The sequence below is a fragment of the Neocloeon triangulifer genome, unplaced genomic scaffold, assembly GCF_031216515.1.
Source record: "Neocloeon triangulifer isolate White Clay Creek 2 clone unplaced genomic scaffold, ASM3121651v1 ptg000014l, whole genome shotgun sequence".
Taxonomy (NCBI): Eukaryota; Metazoa; Arthropoda; class Insecta; order Ephemeroptera; family Baetidae; genus Neocloeon; species Neocloeon triangulifer.
This window is the reverse complement of record NW_026775556.1, coordinates 6,967,116-6,991,369: the sequence shown is the minus strand read 5'-3', so window position 1 is coordinate 6,991,369 and position 24,254 is coordinate 6,967,116. Positions and strand designations below refer to the sequence as shown.

Below are 24,254 nucleotides of genomic sequence, written 5' to 3'. Positions count from 1 at the left end.
TCAGAGATTAAATTTATAGCATTAATTAATCGTTTGAAAAAGTGTGGATAATGTGGATATTATTGATAACGTAATTAATTTTTATTGATACTGTAGACCAGAAGAAATTTTTAACAAAAAATCCGATCAAATAATACCTTCTTCATTCCTTTCAATTGTTCAGCTGCAGTTCAGCTGCCTCATCAAAAGCTAGTTATAATTATAAGAATATCTCATTTTTAATGAAATCGTCAATTTGTCTCATTTGAAGCAATTATTTAGAACCTGGCACGAAATTAATGCATGCGACTGACCTGCGGCAATAAGTGCCAATAAATTACGTGTAAACCCGCCGGCATGATTTTCGCATTTAACAGTAATATCGCATCTCTCGCTCAGCAAAACCCGTTTGAACTCGCCAACTTATATTACTTAATGATTACGTGTCAATGGCTGACATATTTATTGTTTGCTTATCCAACATCTCCATTGTGCAAAATCACGCTCACGAAAATTTCCTGAGGCTACACACCTCATCAGTCACTCATCAAGTTTCAATCGCCATCGATCAATCGCCTAGAGGATGGTTCAGACAGAAATCCAACTGCAATAACTCTTTTTTTATTTGAAACTGTAAGTGATGCCTGAGGTGCAGTTGAACGACCGTGTTTTATTTTATCTGCGGTCACTCCGCTCTCGCACTTTAATTAAAATCTGAGTGCACACACAGTGTAATTAGGCTTCAGACAAAGGCGTGCATAAATATATAGTACAGAAGTGGTACGTTCACCGCCCAAACAACATTTTCCTGCTCGGGACGAGAGGCGCAGTCTGGTCTCAGGGAAGTATTGTGATGTTCTGGCGAAATAATCATATTAATTGCACGCCACAAAATTTCCTACTGGACCAAAAAGCTCGTCTCCTTTCACTAGACCGTGAGGCGATAAAGTCGCAATTTTAAATCCAGACGTGAATGTGCAGAAAATACGCGAGCTGAATTAGAATCTGGTAATGGAGCGACTTTTTGTTTATCTCACTGCGGTGAACATTTATATTTGAATTTATATTTTATCCAGAGCATTTTATATCCTCCGTCTCGCCCGTATACTTTCCTTTTGAGCTTTTGTCTCTACCATTCATTCACGATTTTATGCCATCCGAGAACAAATATTAAAACAGCCAAAGCTTTCTATACTTTTATCCAACGTACAGGATTGGGGGTCAATTAAATTTCCTAAAATATTCAAATTAACCATGCTAAAATGACTCCTCCTGCAAATTTAAGTCGGTGTGATCGCCGTTTAATGGAGGCGTGAACGCTCTTTCAATTTGAATTTATTCAAATCTAGTGCGAGGCGCTCAACCGACGATTAATTTACGTACATTCATAATGCCCACTTATTTTTATCTTGATCGGAGCAAGCAAGCTCATGTGTCGCGTGAGACGCGCCGACTGTAACAATTTCCCTCCCAACTGTGTATGCGATCGTTATTTATATTTACGTTTCGACTTGTCACTCGTAATCATCAACGTAGCGAATTGCGTCTTTCTTTTTTAAGAACGTTTAATTGTTATTTGGAAAATTTCTTAGATTGCCAGTGGTTAAAAAAACGGATCAAGTGAATGCAGCCAATTGCGGTGGAATCGAACTCCATAGAAAGTTCAAGATCACTTCACAAGATTTACAAATAGCGCAGCAGACAAAGCTGTAAACAAACTCTTGGCTGATTCCTCAACATCTTTTGTAAGTCAGATTTTCCCTACTTTTTATTTTTCATTTATTTTGGCTAAAGCAATACAATTTATCTCCCGGCCTATTTGAATTTTGAAATTTTATTTATTATCATTTTTTAAACCATTAACCAGCATAAACAATACACACACACATATATATATATATATATATATATATATATATATATATATATATATATATATATATATATATATATATATATATATATATATATATATATATATATATATATATATATATATATATATATATATATATATATATATATATATATATATATATATATATATATATATATATATATATATATAAATAAAACTAAAATGATGAAATAAATAATTTTAAAATTAACTTTTGCGTTGGAAAAACGAATAGAATGATGAAATAAGATCTAAACTGCTGCCTCTTCCAATATAATTTGTGTTTGTTTTCATATAGATCTCACAAAATATTTGAGGATATTGAGAAAGTTAGCAGCCAATATTTTCTCCAGAATCTTCGATCTTGTTCTTTTATTCACCTTAGGTAAAAACGCACGACCGTAGCGCATTGATCCTTCATTGACTGCACCGGCCGCGATTAAAATGATAATAAAAGCGTAAATAAATAAATTGTTCTGCGAGATCCGACCGGAGAGCGGCACCTCCTCTTTGTCGTGTAGTGCGGTCCATAATAAGCAGCGTTGTGAGTGTGTCACTCGCTCAGCAGCGGCAGCAAAATGCATCTGGTCCGTTTTTTGCTTCCTTTCTACGAGATCGCCTCTGTGAATCACTTCTTGCACTTTCTCCTGGTCTGGCGCGCCCACTTCTCATCCAGCAACGGCTCCGATGGACCAACCCGGTCAATTTTTTTAAACAAGAAAAAATATGAACAAGACACCGTCCACTTATTTTGCAGAACGGTAAAAAAGATTTAAGAGATAAGTTCTCACCGGCTGACTCCTGCAATCTCATAACTCCGTCGTCGACTGAATTATTTTTTTTTATTCGCACGACTCCGATGGTTTTTGATTGGGACCGACAGTATAAATCACCCACTGGGCGTGACTGTGCTCGCATTGTCAGTCGGAGCCTTTAATTTGGGAATATTGTGCGCGCGAGATGTCCCTGTGGACAATTAATTACTCGCACTTGTGCTCATATGGAGTGAGGGAGAGAGTGAATTTTAACAAGTGGCATTAATTCATTTATCACGCAGAGATTCACGTAGGAAGAATCATATTATTTAGTCCGCTCTAACTGTAAGTTGTAAACGGTCGTAAAATAGTTATTTGCCAAAGTGAAAGAGACAAAATATAAATTATATTCTTCATTTACCACATGTTTATTTAAAAAAAATATATATAAATAGCTAATCTCCTGGTGTTCCGATATTTTTTTTTATTTTTTTAACAATAGTTTCAAACTTAACATTATTTATTAAAATTATTTTAATAATTTTATTTAGTATATTTGTTTAACATGCAAAAAAATTAAATAATTTTCTTGTATCACAAAAAATAGTTCTAAAATACAAATTCACCCTTCCAAATGAATGTAATGCCTGGCCGTTTTTATGAATTTAATTAGAGACATGGTTATTGCATCGTTGGGTTTGATTCACCAAATATACATGCAGCGAGTGCACAATTTGTAACGTTCTTGACAGCAACGCCAGGTTTGTTAAAATTTTAGAGGGAATGAACAGAAATTAAAATATAATTTCTTAGATTCCATAGGAAACAATTATTACAACTGCAAACAGAACATCTTGAACTTAATTGTCTTTAGATTGTAAAAAAAAAATACGCTTAATTATTAGCCTTCAATAAATTTTTTTTCTGTGATTCGTTATTGTCCTTGGTCCTTACAATAAGCATATTTTATAAACAATAATCATAAAAAATACGTTATGGACGTGTTTATTTGTGTACAATGGGGTTTCTTGTGGAGAGCATCATCCTCAATTGAATGTAAAACTTTTTGCTGCAACAAAGTTCACCAAAAAAATATGCCAAGGTGCTGTTGAGGAAAAATGTTCCAGCTTCAACGATAATTATATAATTGCATATTTCTTGATTCTGGAAATGATAAAAAGTGAATATATATGATAATACTAAACGAGAAATTCAATTCGGAATTACAGTTTAAAAAAAAAAGTACTTTTAAAATAATGTTGCAACTTTTCTCTGGGCATTGCACTCGTCTTGACAATCGATTACCTAATTTCCACGACTCGCAGGTCCAGTTTTAATTAGACCGGCTCTGCAACGATGGAGTAACCGCAGACAGACACCCATAATGCAGAAAAGCAGCACACACAAAAACGGATAAAAGGCTCTCTCCCAATCCTAAAAGGCGGCAGGTCAGTGAGCTCTAGTTTAAATATGCTTTCGCAATGCAACGTTCAGAGCAGGAGAATCAAAGAAAGCTCTCTTCAATTAAATTAACGTCCATGCTCCAGAAACGAATCGGCTGGCTGAGACAGAACAATATAAATAAACAAGAGGCGGATTTATTTTCACGGTTTGGTTTTTATTAGAAAAAGCAGTCGAGGGGTAAATGTATAAAAAAAATATAACTGTGCCGAGGATATGCAACCAAAAAAGTTGTACAAAACATCAGTCACGGCAAAGTTATACAAATAAAATAAAAAGTGTACAATCTCTCTGAATTGCATTCAGGCTTAACCCTTGTAGCTGGAAGAGTATTTGGACGATTCGTCGGCACCAGAGGCGCCCACGTTGCTCAAACTGGAGCTAGAGTAGCCTGAGGAATGGTCTGAAGGGCTCGAGCCGGACGCGTCGGACAGGCTGCTTGTCGAGTCATACGCGTCACTAGATTGGCCGGAAGGGGCAGCGGCAGAACCAGAGGAGCCGTACGTTGAGGCGGCCAAGCCATGAGAACCACTGAAGAGGGACAATTAAAGACAATATTAAACAATTTCATAATTGAAATAGTTTTTTCATTAGAATATATTTCAGAGGAATTCATTATTTAGTTTTTCAAAATCATTAAAAAATATTATCAAGTAACTTCAATATGAACAACAAATGGTCGCTTCTAAAAAATTTAATGAATAAATTTATTAAATTTAAAAAATGATAAACCGTAAATTAATTTTGCTCGTTTACTTTTCCCTTGTGTGCAAAGGTAAGAAAATATCTAGCAAGCAAAGTAAAAAAGGTACAAATCATAATTTGAATACATAAATATACCTTTTGAAAATATATTTTACTGTTGGATAAATTATTAAAGTGAACTTGTTTTAACAAGTATTTTAACGTGTTTAAATAGAAAAAAGTGAATTCAAATTATTATAAAAGTTTGAACGTTTTAAAATAATTCTTTTTACTGATGGGGAAAATGAACATTTGACAGGGCACGTTTGTATGTGTACTTACATTTCTCAAAGTTGGAGGAAGTTAGGTGGATTGTTTTTTCTTCATTGTTTATTGTGATAATTGATTGCAGAGTGATTTTATTGATAGTTTTTTCATATATAAAAGTAAACTATATTTGAGCCAAGGAAATTTACTGTTTCTTAAAATTTTACTTAAAATAGAGGCATTTCATCGGTTCCTCTTTTGCTATGTTCATTTAAAATTATTATTGTATAAAAATTTATTATACCTTGAGGTATCCAGAGGGGATTGAGCATCTCCAGCACCATAAGAAGAGGCGCCTCCGAGGCTTCCGTAACCTCCACTGAGGCCTCCTTGACTTCCACTTCCGTAGCTTCCGCTGCCATAACTTCCACTTCCGTAGCCACTCAATCCACCGTAACTTCCGCCCAATCCTCCTCCGTAGCTTGCACTGGAACCACCAAAGCTTCCGCCCAATGCACCAAGTCCACTTGATCCACCGAAGCTTCCACTTGATCCGTAACTTCCGCCCAAACCCCCGTAGCTTCCACCCAGACCTCCGTAACTTCCACTCAAGCCACTGGAGCTACCGCCCAGTCCTCCAAAGGTGCTTCCTCCCAATCCTCCATATCCACCACCTAGTCCTCCGTAATTTCCTCCCAGACCTCCGCCCAATCCAAATCCAGATGATCCTTGTCCTCCAAGTGATCCTCCAAATCCGCCCAGACCAGCACCATGTCCTCCTCCTAGGCCTCCAAACGCACCAGACAGGCCATCGAGTCCTTTTCCAGAGAGGCCAGATCCAAATCCACCTCCGAAACCTCCGTGGCTGCCAACAGGAATGGGAACGGGAACCGGCACCCTAACAGGGTGAGGAACCGGAATTCCAACAGCCTTCGGAATGTGGACCGGAACGGGGTGAGGAATGGGCACGGCGACGGGCTGGGGAACTCGAACGGGGTAAGGTCTGGGGACTGCCACTGGCACAGGGTGGGGCACGGGAACTGGAACCGGGTGGGGCACGGAAACTTTGTACGGCTGCGGATAGGGAACCCTCTTGATCACTTGGACTGGGTACGGCTGGGGAACGGGATAGGGTTTTGGGATGTACACGGTTTTCACTTGGGCAGGCCACCCTTGGACGCCTCTCTTCTCGGTTTTGCGCACTATGGTGGTGACTTTAGGTGCGGTCGTGGAGGCGGCAGCTAAGGCCAACCAACAAGTCGCCAGCAGCAACGCAATCTAAAAAATTTGCAATAAAACAATTAAAGCAAAATTTTAACTTTCTAAATATCTGTGAGAAAAATCAATTGACGTTTGAAAATGTATTAGTCATATAGACACATTAATAATATTGTAAGTTTTTAATCTATTTCGATTTAAAATGGCCATTTCTTCACAATTTCGTTTAATTTTATTTGCTAGTCATGAGTGGCTGTTAAAAATAATTTAAGTTTTGTTTAATTTATATGTTTAATAAGACTGTATTATTGCTATTGTAATCTTAATTTTCCTTAAAAAATAATAATGCCGCTATGTTATTGAACTTATTGATGTGTCCTGATTAAATTTTATGATTTTAACAAAAAACTTCTTGATTTCTTAATATTTCATCCCGTTGAAGAAATCGCGAACTTCATAAAAAAGGTCACTTTTTAAAATATCTAAATGATGTATTTTGTCAGTATTTCCTTTTGATGTGTCAGACCAATAAACTTGATTTGCAACTAAATTAAATAGATATAAAAAAATTAATAATATATATATATCAGTGTTGGGCAAAGCTTACCAGAGATTTGTCCATGTTGCTGTGAGGATGCTGAGGGTGCGAGTGATGTCGACACACCCAGTCCATCAGCTTAAATACTTCGGCAGGATCTGTTCGGTCCCATCCTCGCTCACGTCCACCCTTCACCCACGGACGTTCTTGACCCTGGCGCGTGACGGACCGCGGAGAAAGGTCCAAAGAAGCGCTGCTCGCAAAACAATGCAATTAAAAATTCACTATCACTGGACCATGCTTCTGGCCGTCGCCGTGCTCGGTAAAAGTATATTCTCGCATTTTTCAGCTCGCAAATTGGAGCGTCGTCGTCAAAGTCAGGGCCAGAAGAATGGACGGCACGTGAAGGAAGGTGGCTGCAGCAAAAAGAGACGCTGCAGGAACCAATTGCAAGAGTTTCGAGAACAATGCGTGATGTTCGGCCGCTCGAATCACCCGCGGTGCAATTGGATAATTGCTTTCCTGGCAGACGCTGCAAATAAATGAACACTGTATTTGCTGTGACCGGAATAGTTTGGTCGAAAGTCATTGCTTTTCACAGTCAGTTTTAACATTTCTTTTTGGCGAGTGTCGTGACTACTCTCGATTTTTTTATTGTGATGCATTTTTTACCATTGTGGGAGGCGGTAAATGAAAGCGACACGTAATTTGCTATTTTCCTTGTCAATTTACATTCATAAGAGGAGAACATAGTTTTTGAGTTATCAACTGCAACTATGAATTTTATAATAAATAAAAGTTACTGATAATTAATTTTTTTAATACATTATTTGTTTTCCTCTCTTAAATATGCTGTTTATGTTATTTTCAGATATAATATTATTTTTTTAACAATAAAACTTTCCAGTTAACATAAAGCTAAATTATTACAAACCAGTAATTGTAGTAAGGCAAGCCAGTATTTTTCATCAATATAAATATTTAGTGATACAGGAACAATTATTACTTAAAGGAATTTAATTTATTTTGGTTGCTTTAGTCTTTTTTGGCTAAATATAGCTAACTATTTCTGGATGGTTTTTTTAATTAGTCTGCGTTTTTGCAATTTTTGTTTAAATATTAATACGAGCTTTTGACTATACAAGGCAAATTTATTTATTATTTGGAAAACCTGTTTTGTTTTGGCCAATTTTCAGTGGGTGTCTATTGCCTTGATTTTGTTTGTAATAATGTCAAGTGTAGCATATTATTGATTAATTTCAAAATTTACACAAATTATAGCTGTAAAGCATAAGCTCACTTTCATCGCAGTCTCTTATGCACATCACCATTCATGAAGATCATTGCAACGTGGTTTGATTTTATTTTCTAACTTGGATTAAATCTGCTGATAATTGTTATGATGGTGAGAGAAGCTGTTTGAAATTTTTCTTGGTATTTCTACTTCATAGCAAGTGACTGGTATTTTCCTAAAAAAAATTAAATCGATTAAACTCACAGAACTGAAGCGGGAGAGTGGAAACTGTCCAGAGTTGAAACTGTCCAGGGGTTGAAACCGTCCAAAAGATGGAGGATTTACAAAAAACACACCCTTATATGGGGAGGAGTGAATTGTGAGGGCATGACCAAGAAAAGTGAGAAATGGAATCGTATATAATATATTTTGAGAGGGACAAATAATCGATTGCAATGATGTAATTATTTGTATCTTTTAATGCTCTCAATATTGGACAGTTTCCACCATTGAGTTGAAACTCTCCAGGGTTAGAAGTGGCACCGCTGTCGCTGGACAGTTTCACCTTCTGGGCAGTTTCAACTTGTAAATAATGCTGCTAATTGTTATTTTCCAGTACTGGACAGTTTCCACCGTTGCGTTGAAACTCTCCACGTTTACAAGCGGCAACACTGCCGCTGGACAGTTTCACCTTCTGGAGAGTTTCAACTCTTGACAATTAAATCAATCAGGTATATTTTCTCGGACAGATTCACCACAACGGTTGAAACTGCCCAGCAGTAACCTCTGCAGGAATGATTTAACTTTTATTTTATGTCACATTGATATATCAATAATTTTAAAATAATAAAATAATAAAGTTTAAAAGTTCATTTACAGTGAGCTATGATGAACTATTTAAATAAAAACAGAACTCGTTTAGTTTAATTAATAATGATATAATGATTATCATTTTTGTGCAAAAAAGTGCTGTTTAAACATACTTTTTATATTCAAATTTCTTATGGGTTGTAGTCATTTATCAGTTCTCATAAGAATAAGTCTCAATCGCTCAATTTGAGCTGTGCAACCATGGGAAATAAAATTATTTTCTCATAAAAACAGCCAGAAAACAAAAAGACAAGTGCGCAACACATATACCTGGCTCGCGAACAACAAGGCGCCGTGGGGCCGGTGATAGAGAGCCGGTGATGGCGGTCAGCTGGGCCACCCGCGGCCGTCTGGGGTCTTTCAATCTCTCTATTGAAAACCCCCAGATTGATCAACATTGTCTCAAATAATCATTGAAAAAGTGCTCTGGCTGACAACTTCTGCAGGTTGTGCGAGAGAAAGAAACACTTTAGTTAACATGGGCCTGCAAGGTGTAAACAGGAATTTTTCTCTTAGCCTGTGATTCAATTCTCTGTTTTAATTAAATAAAATGCGGTTGAGCTCTCATTTAAAAAATTAATGCACCTTCATTCTCACGCAGAGCAGAATCAAATTTAAAACTTCCATATTGGTCAATTATCTAGCGCGGTGTGCAATTTAGCTTTTAGTCGTAATTAAAACAATTTTAATTGCTCTAAAACTTTGATTTTTTTACAATTCGTTTGTCATTTATCTAATTTAAAATATTTAAATTGTCAAACATTTAAAATGCCAAATAAATAAATATAACATTGTTAAAACTCCATAAATATTTATAAAATATTTAATAAATTTGCAATATCTTGCGAATGTGAGAATATTCTTTTGAAATATCGAGTAAATATTTAAATTTATTTATTACATATAAATTTTAAATAATCTCTTTGTTATACTTTTAAAATTCACTTTTTTTCGATTTTTATTAAATTTTTTCGATTAGCATAAAATCTTAAAGTTCAATTATGTAGGTTCCAGATAAAGTTACCTAAAAACTTTTGATACAAAAGTTGATGGTAAAAAGAAAATTGAACCCCTTTTTCAAAAATGAACATTTTATTTTAATTAGGAGCAAAGTTATAAAAATTTGAATTCTCGCTTCCAAGTGATCTAAAATCTCGGCTTCACTATGCTATAAGCGTACGGCTGCTTTTTCGCGCCGCTAAAATTGGGCGTGACAAATGTATTAATTGCTGATTTCTCATCTCCCATTAAAGCAGTGAGCTCCAAATTTTATGGATGTTTTCATTTTTGCCCTATCTACGTCTACAAATTTTTTGAAAAAATTCGTTGTCAACGCGAGCAAGTTATTAAGAAAAAAACTTAAAAAATTAGCATATTTTGCTGAATTCTGTACTTTCTTTTGTACCAAAAAATGTTTCAAAAATTCCAGATATGTGGCACATATTTGCGCACAAAATTCTGTTGCAGAGCAATTTATAACCCTTTTTGTTTTTTTAATATTAAATTCGAAGTGAAAAAAAACGCGTCAAAAATGGAAAACTATTGAGCGTGTTATTAAGAAAACTGCTGGTCAGAATTTTACAAACAAAACGTTTACCATTCTAGAATAAACGTCTCTGGATAGTAAAAGAAACTTTTTTCAAAAATTTATCAAATATCCACATTTTTTAATTTTAATGACACTTTAAATATTATGAAAAATTTGAGAAAAACAGGCAAAGTAAAAATATTTATTTAGAATTTAATGATGCACGTTTTATAATTTTGCTGCGTTAAGAACAATTGCAAATAATTAAAAACAGAAATGGATTTTTGCAGCAATCAGCTGATTCCACAGACCGCAGGAGAGACGAAAAAGATTTTTCTTCCTTTTACTGCCTCTCCTGGAAGATCTTTTTCGCTCAGCGCAGGAACCCTTGGGCTATTTTTATTGTTTCCTTTGTGTGCGCCTATATGCCTCATCGACTGCATTTCTGGCTCGCTCACAACCTCCCCTTGGAGCAAGAAATAGGTCGCAAACAACAAATAATACAAAGGGTTGAATGAGCTGCTTTGCCACCTTTGCTCAGGCACAACAAAATTACAGATTTCTTACTCAGAGACGTATACAAATTTTGGATACTTCATTTATAATTAAACCTTTATTTGCCGCGGGAGAGAAAATCTACGAGACTATTAATAGTGAACCTAAAGCCCTTCAGTGATTTTTAACTAAACCAATTTATGTAAACGCAACGGAATGTAAAATAATTCACAATAAAGTAATTAATAGGCCTCAGCTTTTTAATTTGAGTGGGATTGAAATCAATCTCGTTTTATTATTAAAAAATATAAGCATGCATAATGTTTTTATGGCAGGTATTTCCCAAACATAAAAATCCAAATTTCTTGTTAAGTTTTCAGAAAACACCACGTTTCACCCTTTTTTGATTATATTCACAATATTAGTTGCAACCTCATATTTATATGGTAATTTTCAAATTTTGCTTGTATAAAATTTAATGCTTTACTCATAGTTAAGAAACTGCGTTACGCCCCACCAAGCATCTCCTTTTGACAATACCTGAAACTTTTTGCACCCTGAAGTCCCTGAATAAGCCCGCCCCCGCGTCAGCACCATAAACCATAAGGGATATATGGGAACGAGATCACCCAAATATGTCACCGAAATATCACTCAATTTATATTCTGGGAGTAGCAGAGGGGTGAATCTGTCCAAGAAAATATACCTGATTGATAATAGTCAAGAGTTGAAACTCTCCAGAAGGTGAAACTGTCCAGCGGCAGTGTTGCCGCTTGTAAACGTGGAGAGTTTCAACGCAACGGTGGAAACTGTCCAGTACTGGAATATAACAATTAGCAGCATTATTTACAAGTTGAAACTGCCCAGAAGGTGAAACTGTCCAGCGACAGCGGTGCCACTTCTAACCCTGGAGAGTTTCAACTCAATGGTGGAAACTGTCCAATATTGAGAGCATTAAAAGATACAAATAATTACATCATTGCAATCGATTATTTGTCCCTCTCAAAATATATTATATACGATTCCATTTCTCACTTTTCTTGGTCATGCCCTCACAATTCACTCCTCCCCATATAAGGGTGTGTTTTTTGTAAATCCTCCATCTTTTGGACGGTTTCAACCCCTGGACAGTTTCAACTCTGGACAGTTTCCTACCACTCAACTGAAGCTATTTTATATAATAGTAAAAAATGCAATGGGAATCCCAACGAGTTGAGCGGCTTTCTTATCGTGAGAAATTGCATTTATAGCAGCAAAAGCAGGCGAGAGGACGTGAACCCATTAATGAAGCTGCAATGAGAGCATGATTTTTTTTAAGCAGTTTGAAAGCTTTAACATGCACTTTTTGCGGAGTAAAAGGTACTTTCAATATTTAATAGCGGCCATTTACTGAAGAACAATTGGAACAAATTGAGTCAGTTGTGAATAAAGAAATACTTGGACGAATCCTTTTAATTGGGATTAAAAAAGAGGTTTTTTATGTGTATAGTCGATTGCGTCCTTCAAATAAGCAGTCAGAACATTCATTTTCTTTTTTATTTAAAGCCTCTCATATAATAATTTAAAATATTGTATTAGTAATAAATTTACATTGTTTCGCTGGAGTTGTTTTTCCTCCAGCGGCAATGGAAGGAAACAAATTTTAATAAAATAGAAGAAATAGCAAAATATAGTATGCACTATTTTATTACTCTTATAAATAAATTTTGAAGCAAAGACCTAAAATTAAAAATTATATTTATGAATAAAATAGTATTTTTTGTGTTCCTTAATTATATTATTATTCATATTGAAAGCTTGACTTCAGTTATGACATGAGCGATCAAACAAATTTACTATCAGCACTAATTTTTATTTATAATCAATACTTTATCATCTGCATCAGTATAATATGATTTACAAATCTAAAATCCCTTGTTAGCTTGGGCGCTTGCTGAATTATTTCACACAAATACTGCAATTTTTGCAAGTAATGTCCTCCAATTGACGGAACAAATCGATGAAAAGAGCAGCACTAACTCTGCTTGAAAACGGAAAAGTTGATTTTAAATTGTAAAAAATACAAAACCTTTACTGTCTTCTATTGCTGTTTTGCCTTGATTTAACGCTTTGAATAAGCCTGTACATTGTTGCGGACTTGAAAGTGCTTCTTAAGCAATTGCCAATCGATTTAGGACATAGATTACTTTTATCACTATTACTATTTAAACTTTTACAAAAAGCGATTTTATTTACCATTGCATGATCAGAATAAAATCTGAATGTTTTAAACTTTAGAGATCAAAGGCCTGGTTAAAATAAAAGATTTTGTTTAACAAAAAGGGTGTATTTATTTTTTGTTACAAAAATCAAACCCCGAGGAACATGGTCTTAAAAATTAAAAGGTTGACTCTCTTGCATGACTTGTTATTTCCATCCACCGCCTCCGCTCTTGCCTCCATAGCCGCCACCGCCATGGCCGCCTCCATATCCACCTCCGTGACCACCGCCGCCTCCGTAGCTCTTGGTGATCACGATGGGATGAGGAACGCGAATGTGGACTGGCTTGGGCACTTCGATGGGAACGTGATGAGGTACGCTGATCTTGACGATCTTGGGCACTGGCACGGGATAGGGGTGAGGGACGCGGACGGCGTACGGCCTGTCAACGACAAAAGGAACGGCCTTGGGGACTTCGACGGTCTTCGTGACTTCGTAAGGAACAGGGTAGGGCTGAGGAATGCGAATCGGGTAGGGAACTTTGACGTATTTCACAACAGGGACTTGCACAGGGTGGGGCACGCGGATGATCTTGGCCGCTCCTCCGTGGCCACCTTCGTAGCCGCCTTCCTGGCCGCCTTCATAGCCGCCTCCGGAGCTGCCTCCGTAGCCACCTCCATATCCTTGGCCTCCAAATCCACCCCCGTGGCTGCTGAATCCACCTCCGAAGCCGCCTCCAAGTCCGCCCCCATGGCCTCCAAGACTACCACCTCCGTGGCCGCCTAGGGAAGACAAATCCAACGCTTGACCGCCGCCTCCGATGTCACCATGGCCTCCGAAGGACCCACTCAGGCCGCCAGCACTGTGTCCGCTGGAGGCCACGCTGGTCGCGGCGCCTCCGTGGCCACCATAGTCGCTGCCGCCTCCAGTACCAGCGCCGCCGCCGCCGTAGCCGCCCTCAGAAGCGCCTCCGCCGTAGCCGCCTCCGTAGCTGCCGTAGCTGCTAGCCGAGTTGTCGCTGCCGCCTCCATAGTTGCTGGCCACGATTCCTCTTTTGTCTGGCTGGTGGTCATCGTTGGTAGCATCGGCGGCCACCAGCACCAGGCAGGCGGCCAGGAGGAGAGACGAGGTCTGAAATTTAAATTAGTTTAGTTTTTCAGGTGTTAGAATTGGAGGAGCTGCTTTACCTGGATGGTTCGAGCCATGGAAGATGTGTGTCTGGCAATGCCAAGGTCCCCATCTTATATACCAACGCCGCCTTTCGCTTCTCCGCAGAAGAATCGGAAGGAATCTTCAGTGGTCCGCGCTTTTTGGTCATTGTTTTTTGTTGTGTGTACGCCCGTCGAGGCGTCTCAAGAAGTGACGGAGCTCTCCTCCGCCACCATTCTATGCATATCTAGCGGTCCTTTCTCTCCCTGACCCTTCACTCGACCAACTGCATTACTTTGTATATGGACGCTTTTTTGCGCGTATCCTCGATATCTGACGGGCGTTTCTAAAGGAGACACTTCTCGGTTCTCGCAAAAAAACCTGCGATGACAGTAAAAAAGAGCCTCACAAATGCACCTATTTAAGTTTTTCAGGAAGTGCTCGTGCATGCACCTGTTCAAAAATACTTTTACTTTTAAGGTTTTCACACATCATGCAGTGCATATGTACTTTGTATTGTAATTTTAGACCGTTAAATCTTATTTTACATGAACTGCAAGCATTAACCAGCATACCTGACATATGTACGGGTGGAATAAATTGTGTTACAATAAGTCTTAATAAATATAAACAAGCATTCAAAATTTTCATTTTGACAATTTATAAATATAGCAGTTTTGTAATAATAATAATAATTACATTTCTTTAATTCAATATATATAATTATAATTTCTGATTTAAAATTTTTTGTATAATATAAACTTGGAACATTATAATTTATAACGTGATACTATAATATTCCACCCCTCTCTCCAAAATAAAAAGCATTAGAATCATTATTTTGATTGGAGCCAGTCCTGCCAGTCATATTTTAAAATCAGAGTGTAATAATTTCACAAGCAATAGGCGGTTATAGAAGGCAGACAAAATTTTAGGTAATAGAAATAGAATGATTTTATTATTAGAAATTAGTTATTTAAATTAATTTTTGTTTATATTAATTAACATTAAGACGCCAACGGATAAAATTCAATAACATTTTAATTACTTGATAAAATTTGCGATTCATAGTTATGTGGGATCACCGCGGTGGCCGTGTATCTTTTAATGTCGGGCGTTTTAGCAGATCTCTGCTTATAGTTGTGATTCCCTTTTTGGCCCATTTTTCCATTTCAATATATTTTTTTTTTATTGACTTGCGTAGAATAAATACTAATAATATATGAATAGTAATAAAAATTATTCTTTACCCAAAATGAAAATGATCAAATCTGTTATAATTATATAGGTGAAAGCATTTAAATTTTCTAAATTAAATTAATATTAATGTCTTTGTGTTCCAATGCGCGTTTTCGGATACTAAATTACTTGCTTGTACTCAAAAACTTGTTATGAAAAAATATATTAATGCAAAATAAAAAAAATGATGAGAATTTATAGATATCATCAGTAGTGAAAAGTTAAATAAAATAAATAACTGCAGATCTGAATTTTATGTCAAATGGGTTTGATTAAGCTTTTGGGCATGTGACTAAGTCGCTCACTCGTAAAATCCAATTAATCGATTTTAATTGCTAAATGCAGTTGACCGTACGAGAGCCAATTTAAAGCAAATTCACGCTTTGATGGTCATAGTGGGTGATCAGTCTTATTAGCACGTCTACAATTGCGCCCGGATCGCTTTTAGCGCGTCTGCAAAAAAAAAAACGCTTGTTCGATTTCGCAGTGAAGGGACACATTACTTTTCGCGCACACAATGAAAGTTTAGTCCAGCTCCACTAGCAGAATTTATTGCTCCAAACTCAATTTCTTCTGACAATGGAACAAAGCAAGCAGTGCAGATTATTAGGAAGCGCGCGAGTCCGTTTTTCTTTCCATCTCCCGCAAGGCATCAATGCAAATGCAAAAGAGAGAAGTCAGCCGGGAATTCCCATTCTTTCCAAAGCCACAATTTTTACGCCTACTGACTTTTTTGCAAGGAAAAGTTGAACCATCTAACATGCAAAACTGATCAAATTTAAAAAGGTCTCGTCAATAAAATTGAATTAATTATCCAGAACATTCTTTAGGCCTTCCGTAGCAGTCAAAGAAAAAGAAAGCACGACTAATTTGCTTTGTGTGTGCTTTACTGCAGTATTATATTTTGAGCTATTTTCTAATGTATGGTCCTTTGTTGTGTCGGTGGTCTCAGCCGGACAACGGCTTGAGCAGCGTGACTCCTCATAATATGCGTCATTCAGTACCGCTTTGGACACTTTCGCCTCCCGAGAGCTTTTCAACTGATAATATAATTGGCGTTTGTTTCGCATTGTTGTTTTTGTCACTCTCAGCGACGAGTTCTATTCTTGATTCTTCGCGCTGATGCTTTCATGAGATATCAGCAAAAAAGAGCTTATTTTAATGAGAATTTAAATAAATTTAAAAATGGTATAGGTGGTAAAATTGAAAGTAATTTTTCAATCAATAAATTTTACTTTTTTATAGCAAAACCGTCCATGTTATTTGTTGTTTAATTCTTTGATTTGAAATTTGAGTGACGATTTATTTTAAGAAATGAAATGTTAAAATTTGAGATATCACAATTCTTTATTTTTCATTCGATTCACAGACAATGCAAATTCACAATTTGCAGCATTATGGAAAACAGAAAAATTTCAGATTTCTACATTTAAGTCTTACAAGTAGCATTGGGAACTTTGGGTGTTTTGGGCCAACCACTGGCGGGCCTTTTTTCTCAAGGCTTATTTGCCCTTCCAGCCGGAATCGCCTCCGCTGCTGTAGCCGCCTCCAGAGCCACCACCATAGCCGCCTCCAGCTCCACCACCGTAACCGCCTCCGTAACCTCCTGAGCCGCCTCCAAATCCAGAGTCACCTCCGCTGCTTCCGTGTCCACCAGAGGGGGCCTTGTCCAGACTGACGACGATCGGGATAGGTTTGTGGATGGGCACAGGCTTGTGCACCGGGAAAGGAACGGGCTTCTGAACGGGGATGGGCACGTTCTTCTTGATGGGGACGGGGATGTCGTGGTGCAGGGGAACCTTGACGTTGACGTACACAGGGTAGGGCACAGGTCGCTCAATGGGGTAGGGAACTGGCTTCTCAATATGGACGGGGTAGGGCCTGGGAATCTGGACGTGGTACGGCTTGTCGACGGGGTAGGGCACAGGGTGGGGAATGTGAACGGGGATCTTGCGGATCTGAGGAACTGCCACCGGTTGGTGAATGGGGATTTTGATCACCTTATGAATGGTGATGCCCTGAACCTGTTCAAAATGATAAAAATTTATATTTAAGCAAATTTCTTAAGCTTCAAATAATATTGTTTTAACTTCTTAAATAGTAAAATTTAATATTGAAATAAATATTTTAATGTTCAAGAACTGAATTAATTACCTTGGCGTGTCCGGTGCCATCATCGAGTCCTTCGCCGCCATCACCTCCGATGGCACCACCACCGAACTCTCCACCACCGTCTCCTCCGTGTCCGCCGCCGCCGCCTCCTGAGCCGCCTCCAAATCCACCTCCCAGATCTCCGTGTCCGCCACCTCCTGAACCGCCTCCATGGCCACCGCCTCCGGAACCGCCTCCCAGGCCTCCGGAGTAGTCTGCCCCAAGTTCGGCGCCACCACCATAGTCAACTCCACGCTTCTCGGGTTGCTTTTCAGCGGCCAGAGCCACCGCCAGAACGGCCAAAGTGCATACCTGCAAAAACGAAACGAAATTAGTTTTTGAAATTCCGGAAGGTTTGAGGCGGACGGACCAAGATTCTCATGATCCTCTGTATGGTTTGGACGGACTGGATGACCATTTGCGGCAATGTCCGCTCTTTTTATAGGGCCTATCTTCCTTTGTCGCCCTCTCCACCGGCGCAATTTGTGCGCAGAAAGTATGCATCCATCCGTCAATCGACGGCAGCTGCACTGATTCAGCAAGAGAGATGCATGCTCATCAGCCTGTGGCGCGCACCAGCAGCCGAAATTGTCTGTTTTCATCAAAGCCATATCGTGGAAATTTAATTAGAGAGTATTTTCTCCTTTTCCACAGCAATTAACTTGTCTTTGCACAAAAATCAGCAGAGTTTTCATGGAAAGATAAGCGGCGTTTGCAATCAATTTATCTTTCAACTACCTGGTAAAGATTCTTACAAATTCAACAAATTTTAATTTAAAAACTGTCTAATCGCGTTTAGAATTCGGCAGCCAACACATTCCAATTTTTTCAAAAATTTAATAAATTGTTTGTTTATTAATTTCATTTCATAATTATATAATGTGTAAGCCCTTAAAATATAACATGAATTTTTAATGAAACTTTTAAGAAAAAGGATTTTGTTTGCGTGTGAATATTGTGAATCTACCCTGTGAACTCCAGAAAATTACTTATTTCAGATGTAATGTTTTAAAAGGCTGACGAACAATTCTTTCCATTTAAATAACAAAAAAAAAATAATAATAAAATTAGCTGATGATAAATTAAGACAATTAATCTCATAACTTCAAACAATAAAAATAAAATAAGCAAAAAAAAAACAGTATTTTTTTCAGTTTTATATGAGCTTTTACACTTATCAAGATTTAATACCAACATTGGCAAGCATTTTTGTTAAAAGTATTTTTTTTCATTCCCTTTAGTGATTCAGTGGATGAAAAAGGGAAATATAATGAATGGCGCTTGCAGCCATGATTGTGCATTTTGCACATTAATTGTTATATCAATTGTGTGACAATAGCAAAGTACCTTGTTTGTCACTTGAGCAACTTTGATGCATTTAAGTTGTCCACAATAAAATACTAATTATATAGTTATTTTTTATAGTTATATATGTATTCGATTAAAAGCAAACAAAATTTGAAGTGACCTCATTCCTATTTTTTTTACATGGTCCTAAAGTACAAACGGGGATAAACTTCAGCTATTAATAATAAATAATATATATACAGTATACTGTGAACAATAAATGATGAATGGCCAATATTTTGGTGAATAAACCATTTTTAAGTCAGTTCGGAGGTATTTTAATCAACTTTCAAATGAAAAATATTTAAAAAAAAAAAAATATAATATATTGTAATATGCTTATCCCGGCTTATCCATAATATTCTGAAACATCCTCATTAACTTTGTTGTTTTCTAATTTTGAATTTTTGGTCATACTTTACTATTTTATTGGATTAAGGCGTTTATGAGGCGCTCATTCAATTTAAAAGCCACACTCCGCTCTTGTTGAATAAAAGACATCAGCAGCAGGAAAATTTCTCTCAGACTGCAGCTTTGATTTATGTGCCGTCATCTATCGTTTGAGTGCTCCACTTGTCAGTGTAGTCTCGCGATGCTTTCTTCCATACACGTTAGATAATTTTTATTGACACTCTATTAATAAACTCGCGTGTTACTCTGGCTGTGCGCTTCCTCATTTGGAAACCCTGATAAAATAGCACATTTTAATGTAAAAAACTAATTAGAATTACACCCCTGATAACCTTGTAGATTTTAGGAATACACGCAAAGTAATATAATTACGTATTAATTGAATATAATTTGAGTTGGTAATAATATAATATGATAATATCCCCATTATATAGTGGAGGGAATTTTGAAAGAAAGAAACGAAAAAAGTTAGCTCCAATCAAAATTTTATCAACAGGTTGGTATACATTATTTTTTGCTTCACATTTTGTAGATAAAAGAGAAAAATGTATTTTGACAGCCTTTAAAAGAAAACAAAATTCAAGATTTTTTATAATTTGATGAAAGCAAAAATTTCTAGGCTCATAAAATATGACAATTCATCATAATAAATCATCGATGGCCATAGTATGGCAGCCCGTAATGCAGAGGCTGTCCATGCCCATAAAAGGGCACCGCTGGGTAGAAATGCGGCACATTAAGAGCATAGGGATTGGCGATCGGTTGGTTCACAATGGGTGGATTGATAATTGGCGTGCTTGCCCTAATTAGAGTTGGCACACCAGGGTAGTGAGGGTAGAAGCCGCGCAGAGTGTAAAATACTTCCACTGGACGGTCGTTGCCAAGCCTATTGTTTATTCCTTTTGGCGGACAAAGTTTCTTTTTCGGAATGGTCACCTCAGGTTCAGACGACCTCCTCGTCCTTTTATCCAGGGATGAACTGGTTGTGGGTTCCGTTCGAGCTTCTTCGTCATAAACGCAGTTTTCGGACGATGCACATGCCGCACAGATTAAGGCCAACAAAAGCTAAAATTATTTTAAATGTGTAAATCATGTTGTGCAAAAAATTGTTGCATTATAGTAAAGAGTCTCTAGGAAGAAAAACTTTTCTCACCAATAAAATAATATAAATAGTGCACAAAAGTGAACTTCCTGCTAAAAAAATTTATTTCTGACCTTTACCTTTAATAATAATGAATTATTGTATACATACCAAGCACTTGATCATCCTGCTTTGATAGCCGGAAAGAAATAAACAGTGTAGGGATTTTTCACAAGCCTTTATACCTTTTTCGCAATATACGTTTTTAATCTTTTTGTGTGCGTGTTCTTATTTTTGTCAACCCGGAAAATATAATCACGCTCTAACTCTAATAATTCTCCAAAATTACACTTTTTGCCGCTGATACCCTTGTAGATTTGGAATGCACGCGAGGAAGACAAATACAGTTTAATTCAAAGTAACAAAGGCAAAATCCTTCAATGCCTCTGCTGCAACAGAAATTAATAAGGTTGCTTTTTTTTAAAAATAATGTTTAAAATGAATTTAATCGTAAAAATTCTTTGGCAGCGTATAAAGGTAATTTTAAGATTGTCTGAAATATTTGTGATTCTAATTGAATTAAGACAATAGAATCTCAATCGATCAAAATAAAACCTTTAATTTTAGCAAAATTTTTAATTGCACAGCTCAAAATATTCTCTGGCATTGTTACAACAATTGGATAATATGGCATTATTCTAAAGTATAATATGGCATATTGTTACTGTTGAATAGAAAGCAAAACTGGTTTTAGAAGTAAATACTTTGAGAAAGCAAAAATGGAATAAGAAATACTAGACTGACATCTCTGGGTTGCGTGTCAGGAAGATGGCAATTAAATTTAACAATGAAAATGCGCGTGTTAGTTCTGGAGGCATAAAAACCTTTCAAAGGTGTGTGCTATGGGTTATTACCAAGGCTTTTTAATGCTTAAGAAAAATTTAAAATTTATCACAACAATACGCAGCATACATGAAATAAAAATTACTTAAATTTCTCTTAAGGACCTTATTCCGGCCTTGTTCCATTTTGGGATAGCCAAAACAACGATGGTTAAATTTTTCAATCGTCTTCTAAATTAAAAATTTATTAATACTGTTTAAAGGACTTAATTTGACTATATACCAAAAAATACATTATTCTCCTAATAAAATTTTGAATGTTTTGACACTGGAGAGAGAAAAATTGAAATAATCGTAGAGGTTTATTGAAATAAAATTTAATTCAGTCAATTTTCTTTTTAAATTAAAAAAATCTTTATTCTACACACAAAATATAAAAACAATCAAATTTCAGATCACATTTGCGCAACAAAAGGATTTTGTTTGAGAAGAGAGGCCCATTGAGCTTTAGTAGGATGAGCCATAGTTGCCGTAGGAGCCATAGTTGCCGTAGCTTCCCAAGTCGTAGGAGTCTTGGTGGCCTCCCTTGATATAAACGGGCACGGGCTTTTCAACAGGGTACGGCTGGGGCACGGCGACTTTGTAAGGCACTTGGACGGGGTAGGGCACAGGCTTGGCAACAGGAACGGCGACAGGGTGGGGCACGGCGACCTTGTAAGGAACATGGACGGGGTAGGGCACAGGCTTCTCAACGGGGTAGGGCACGGGCTTTTCTACGGGGACAGGGACCTTGACGGGAATGTGGACGGGGTAGGGCCTGTCGACGGGCACAGCAACGGGGTGAGGAACGGCAACGGGCACCCTCTTCACGACGGGAACGGGCACGGGGTGAGGAACGGGCACGCCGACCTCGCGGTGGATGGTGATGCCAGAAATGCGCTCGGAACGGCCGTAGCCGTAGCCTCCTCCAAGTCCAGAACCGCCCAGACCAAGTCCAGAGCTTCCAAGTCCCAAACCGGAGGAAGATCCAAGTCCCAGGCTGGATCCTCCAAGACCGTAGCCGCCTCCGAGCCCGTAGCCTCCGAGACTGCCACCGTAACCTCCCAAGCTGCCGCCGTGACCTCCTAGGCTGCCGCCATATCCTCCGAGTCCACCTCCGTAGCCTCCCAGGCTTCCACCGTAGCTTCCAAGTCCACCATAGCCGTAGCCCAAACCACCCAGACCTCTCTTCTCGGTCTTCTTCTCATCCTTGGCGTCCTCAGCAAACACTGCTGAGGCCAGGAGCAGAACGCAGACCTGTAAAAATCAAATAATTATTTTTTAATCTCTATATTTTTTTAATGAAATTAATTAATTAAATACTCAATAAAATATTATTTAATTATAAATGAATATAAGGCTATGCGTTAGCAATTTTTTCTCTAAAACTTGTAATTTTTATGCAAAAAAAAAAAATCCAAATTTAATACCACATCATTTATTTCCTAAATAACATTCAATTGAATTTTATGATTTATATACTTGTTCGCTGCTTCCTTTAATCAATATCAATACGCGTGAGAAGTCAAGTGTGAACACGCCAATTATGATTTTGATGCATGCTTTCGTTATGATAATATCGAGATCACCGCACTTTCAAACAAAGACCTGTTCTTCTGGAAGTCGCACTCTTAGCTCACATCTTACTATTATCGACACGAACGCCCATTGTGATCTGACGCGGAGGGTCCTTTCCTTTTTTCACACACCGCCCCGCTAAACGCGTTTTATTTCCGGAGAATTGAACGCTCGAATTTAGTGTTTGAAAGTAGAGTGCAAGTTACTCTTGACCTAACCTCTCTATTTTAATCAGCAAGTTACTCTCACTTTTTGTGCAAAAAATAAACATTAAAATTCCAGAAAATACAAATCGAGAAGTAAGATCGAAAGTTTTTGAATTAAATTAAGCCCTCATCAGCGAAAGTTTGTTCATGCTGAAATAACATTATGGTCAATGGTTTTGACTTGTTGAAGTCATTTAATCTGTGTTATGTACGAAATCGTTATCAGCTTGCGTAATTAATGCATCATTTTTATGGACACTACAAATGATCAATTAAACTAATCGCGCAACCTGTTTCCGCGGAGAAATTGCAGGTCGGGCTCAGCTGATCCCCCGGGGCGAACTCATTTTGCCATTCAGAAATCGAGCGTTTGTGACACCGTTTTAACGATTATGCTGGTCGCTTATGAAACGCGGAAAAAAAAGAATATGTTACATAAGAATTTTGCAAATTAACAATTATTTTTAATATATGCACTGTAGATATAGAAATTAATTATTTTTTTTAATTAATAAAAAATATCTGTCAATGAAGGTATTTTTCTTTCATATCAATTAATGTGCTAAAACTTTACCTAATATTTGGATAAAAAATTTGTAATATTTCCCTCCTGAGTAAGAACTCTAAGAATAATTAGTTTTTTCAATTCTATATACCATTTATAGATTAAAAAGATGAGCTATTTAGCTTATTTGAAGCTTGATTTAAATTAATGTAATTTTTGGTACTCACCAGTGTCTTCATGTTGACTGCGTGTGTATGTGTGTGAGTGTGTGCGGGTCAGGCTTTGAATGCCTCCGGTTGGCGGTCCGTTGCTATTTATACAGCCACCACGCAGCGCAGGGGCAGTTTGCAGGATCGCTTACTTACTTTCATCTCCCACTTTGTGTAAAAAGGGCCGGGTGACCTGAGCGTGGCCGGGCAGCGAACGCTTGCTCTGCTTGCTCCTCCCTGGTTATGCAAAGCGATTATCGCCGAGTGCCCGAGGAGATGGACAGGAAGAGCTGCAGGGACGCGCCCATTTCTTTCTCCTCCACTTTCCATCAGACGAGTATTGTCCGGCGGTGTTCACGCAGCGTGAGCGAC

The 24,254-nt window shown here is 37.5% G+C and overlaps 4 protein-coding genes across 4 annotated transcripts; all 4 read right to left on the bottom strand.

Annotated features, from left to right (window-relative positions):
* Positions 1–4,232: 4,232 nt before the first annotated feature.
* LOC132200960 (keratin, type I cytoskeletal 9-like) lies at positions 4,233–6,945 on the bottom strand. Its single transcript, XM_059626785.1, has 3 exons — positions 6,869–6,945; positions 5,348–6,321; positions 4,233–4,623 (listed from the first exon to the last, which is right to left on the bottom strand). The coding sequence occupies exons 1-3, from the start codon at positions 6,932–6,934 to the stop codon at positions 4,401–4,403; spliced, it is 1,263 nt and encodes a 420-aa protein (XP_059482768.1). The 5' UTR covers positions 6,935–6,945; the 3' UTR covers positions 4,233–4,400.
* A 6,302-nt stretch (positions 6,946–13,247) lies between these two features.
* LOC132200962 (uncharacterized) lies at positions 13,248–14,459 on the bottom strand. The gene is made up of 2 exons (XM_059626790.1): positions 14,313–14,459; positions 13,248–14,256 (listed from the first exon to the last, which is right to left on the bottom strand). The coding sequence occupies exons 1-2, from the start codon at positions 14,328–14,330 to the stop codon at positions 13,333–13,335; spliced, it is 942 nt and encodes a 313-aa protein (XP_059482773.1). The 5' UTR covers positions 14,331–14,459; the 3' UTR covers positions 13,248–13,332.
* A 2,382-nt stretch (positions 14,460–16,841) lies between these two features.
* On the bottom strand, positions 16,842–23,912 carry LOC132201617 (uncharacterized). Its single transcript, XM_059627916.1, has 6 exons — positions 23,901–23,912; positions 21,867–22,641; positions 21,418–21,422; positions 20,158–20,487; positions 17,668–17,976; positions 16,842–17,537 (listed from the first exon to the last, which is right to left on the bottom strand). The coding sequence occupies exons 1-6, from the start codon at positions 23,910–23,912 to the stop codon at positions 17,016–17,018; spliced, it is 1,953 nt and encodes a 650-aa protein (XP_059483899.1). The 3' UTR covers positions 16,842–17,015.
* On the bottom strand, positions 19,897–21,005 carry LOC132200967 (uncharacterized). Its single transcript, XM_059626796.1, has 2 exons — positions 20,675–21,005; positions 19,897–20,487 (listed from the first exon to the last, which is right to left on the bottom strand). The coding sequence occupies exons 1-2, from the start codon at positions 20,687–20,689 to the stop codon at positions 20,074–20,076; spliced, it is 429 nt and encodes a 142-aa protein (XP_059482779.1). The 5' UTR covers positions 20,690–21,005; the 3' UTR covers positions 19,897–20,073.
* Positions 23,913–24,254: the final 342 nt, after the last annotated feature.

Coding starts and splice junctions, on each gene's coding strand:
- LOC132200960 (XM_059626785.1), bottom strand. CDS start 6,934: ATGGACTGGGTGTGTCGACATCACTCGCACCCTCAGCATCCTCACAGC. Junction 6,322..6,868: donor GCAACATGGACAAATCTCTG/GTAAGCTTTGCC, acceptor CAAATTTTTTAG/ATTGCGTTGCTGCTGGCGAC. Junction 4,624..5,347: donor TCCCCTCTGGATACCTCAAG/GTATAATAAATT, acceptor GTCCCTCTTCAG/TGGTTCTCATGGCTTGGCCG.
- LOC132201617 (XM_059627916.1), bottom strand. Junction 17,977..20,157: donor CCAATCCCTATGCTCTTAAT/GTGCCGCATTTC, acceptor TCGTTTTTGCAG/GTATGCACTTTGGCCGTTCT. Junction 17,538..17,667: donor ATGGCACCGGACACGCCAAG/GTAATTAATTCA, acceptor CATTTTGAACAG/GTTCAGGGCATCACCATTCA.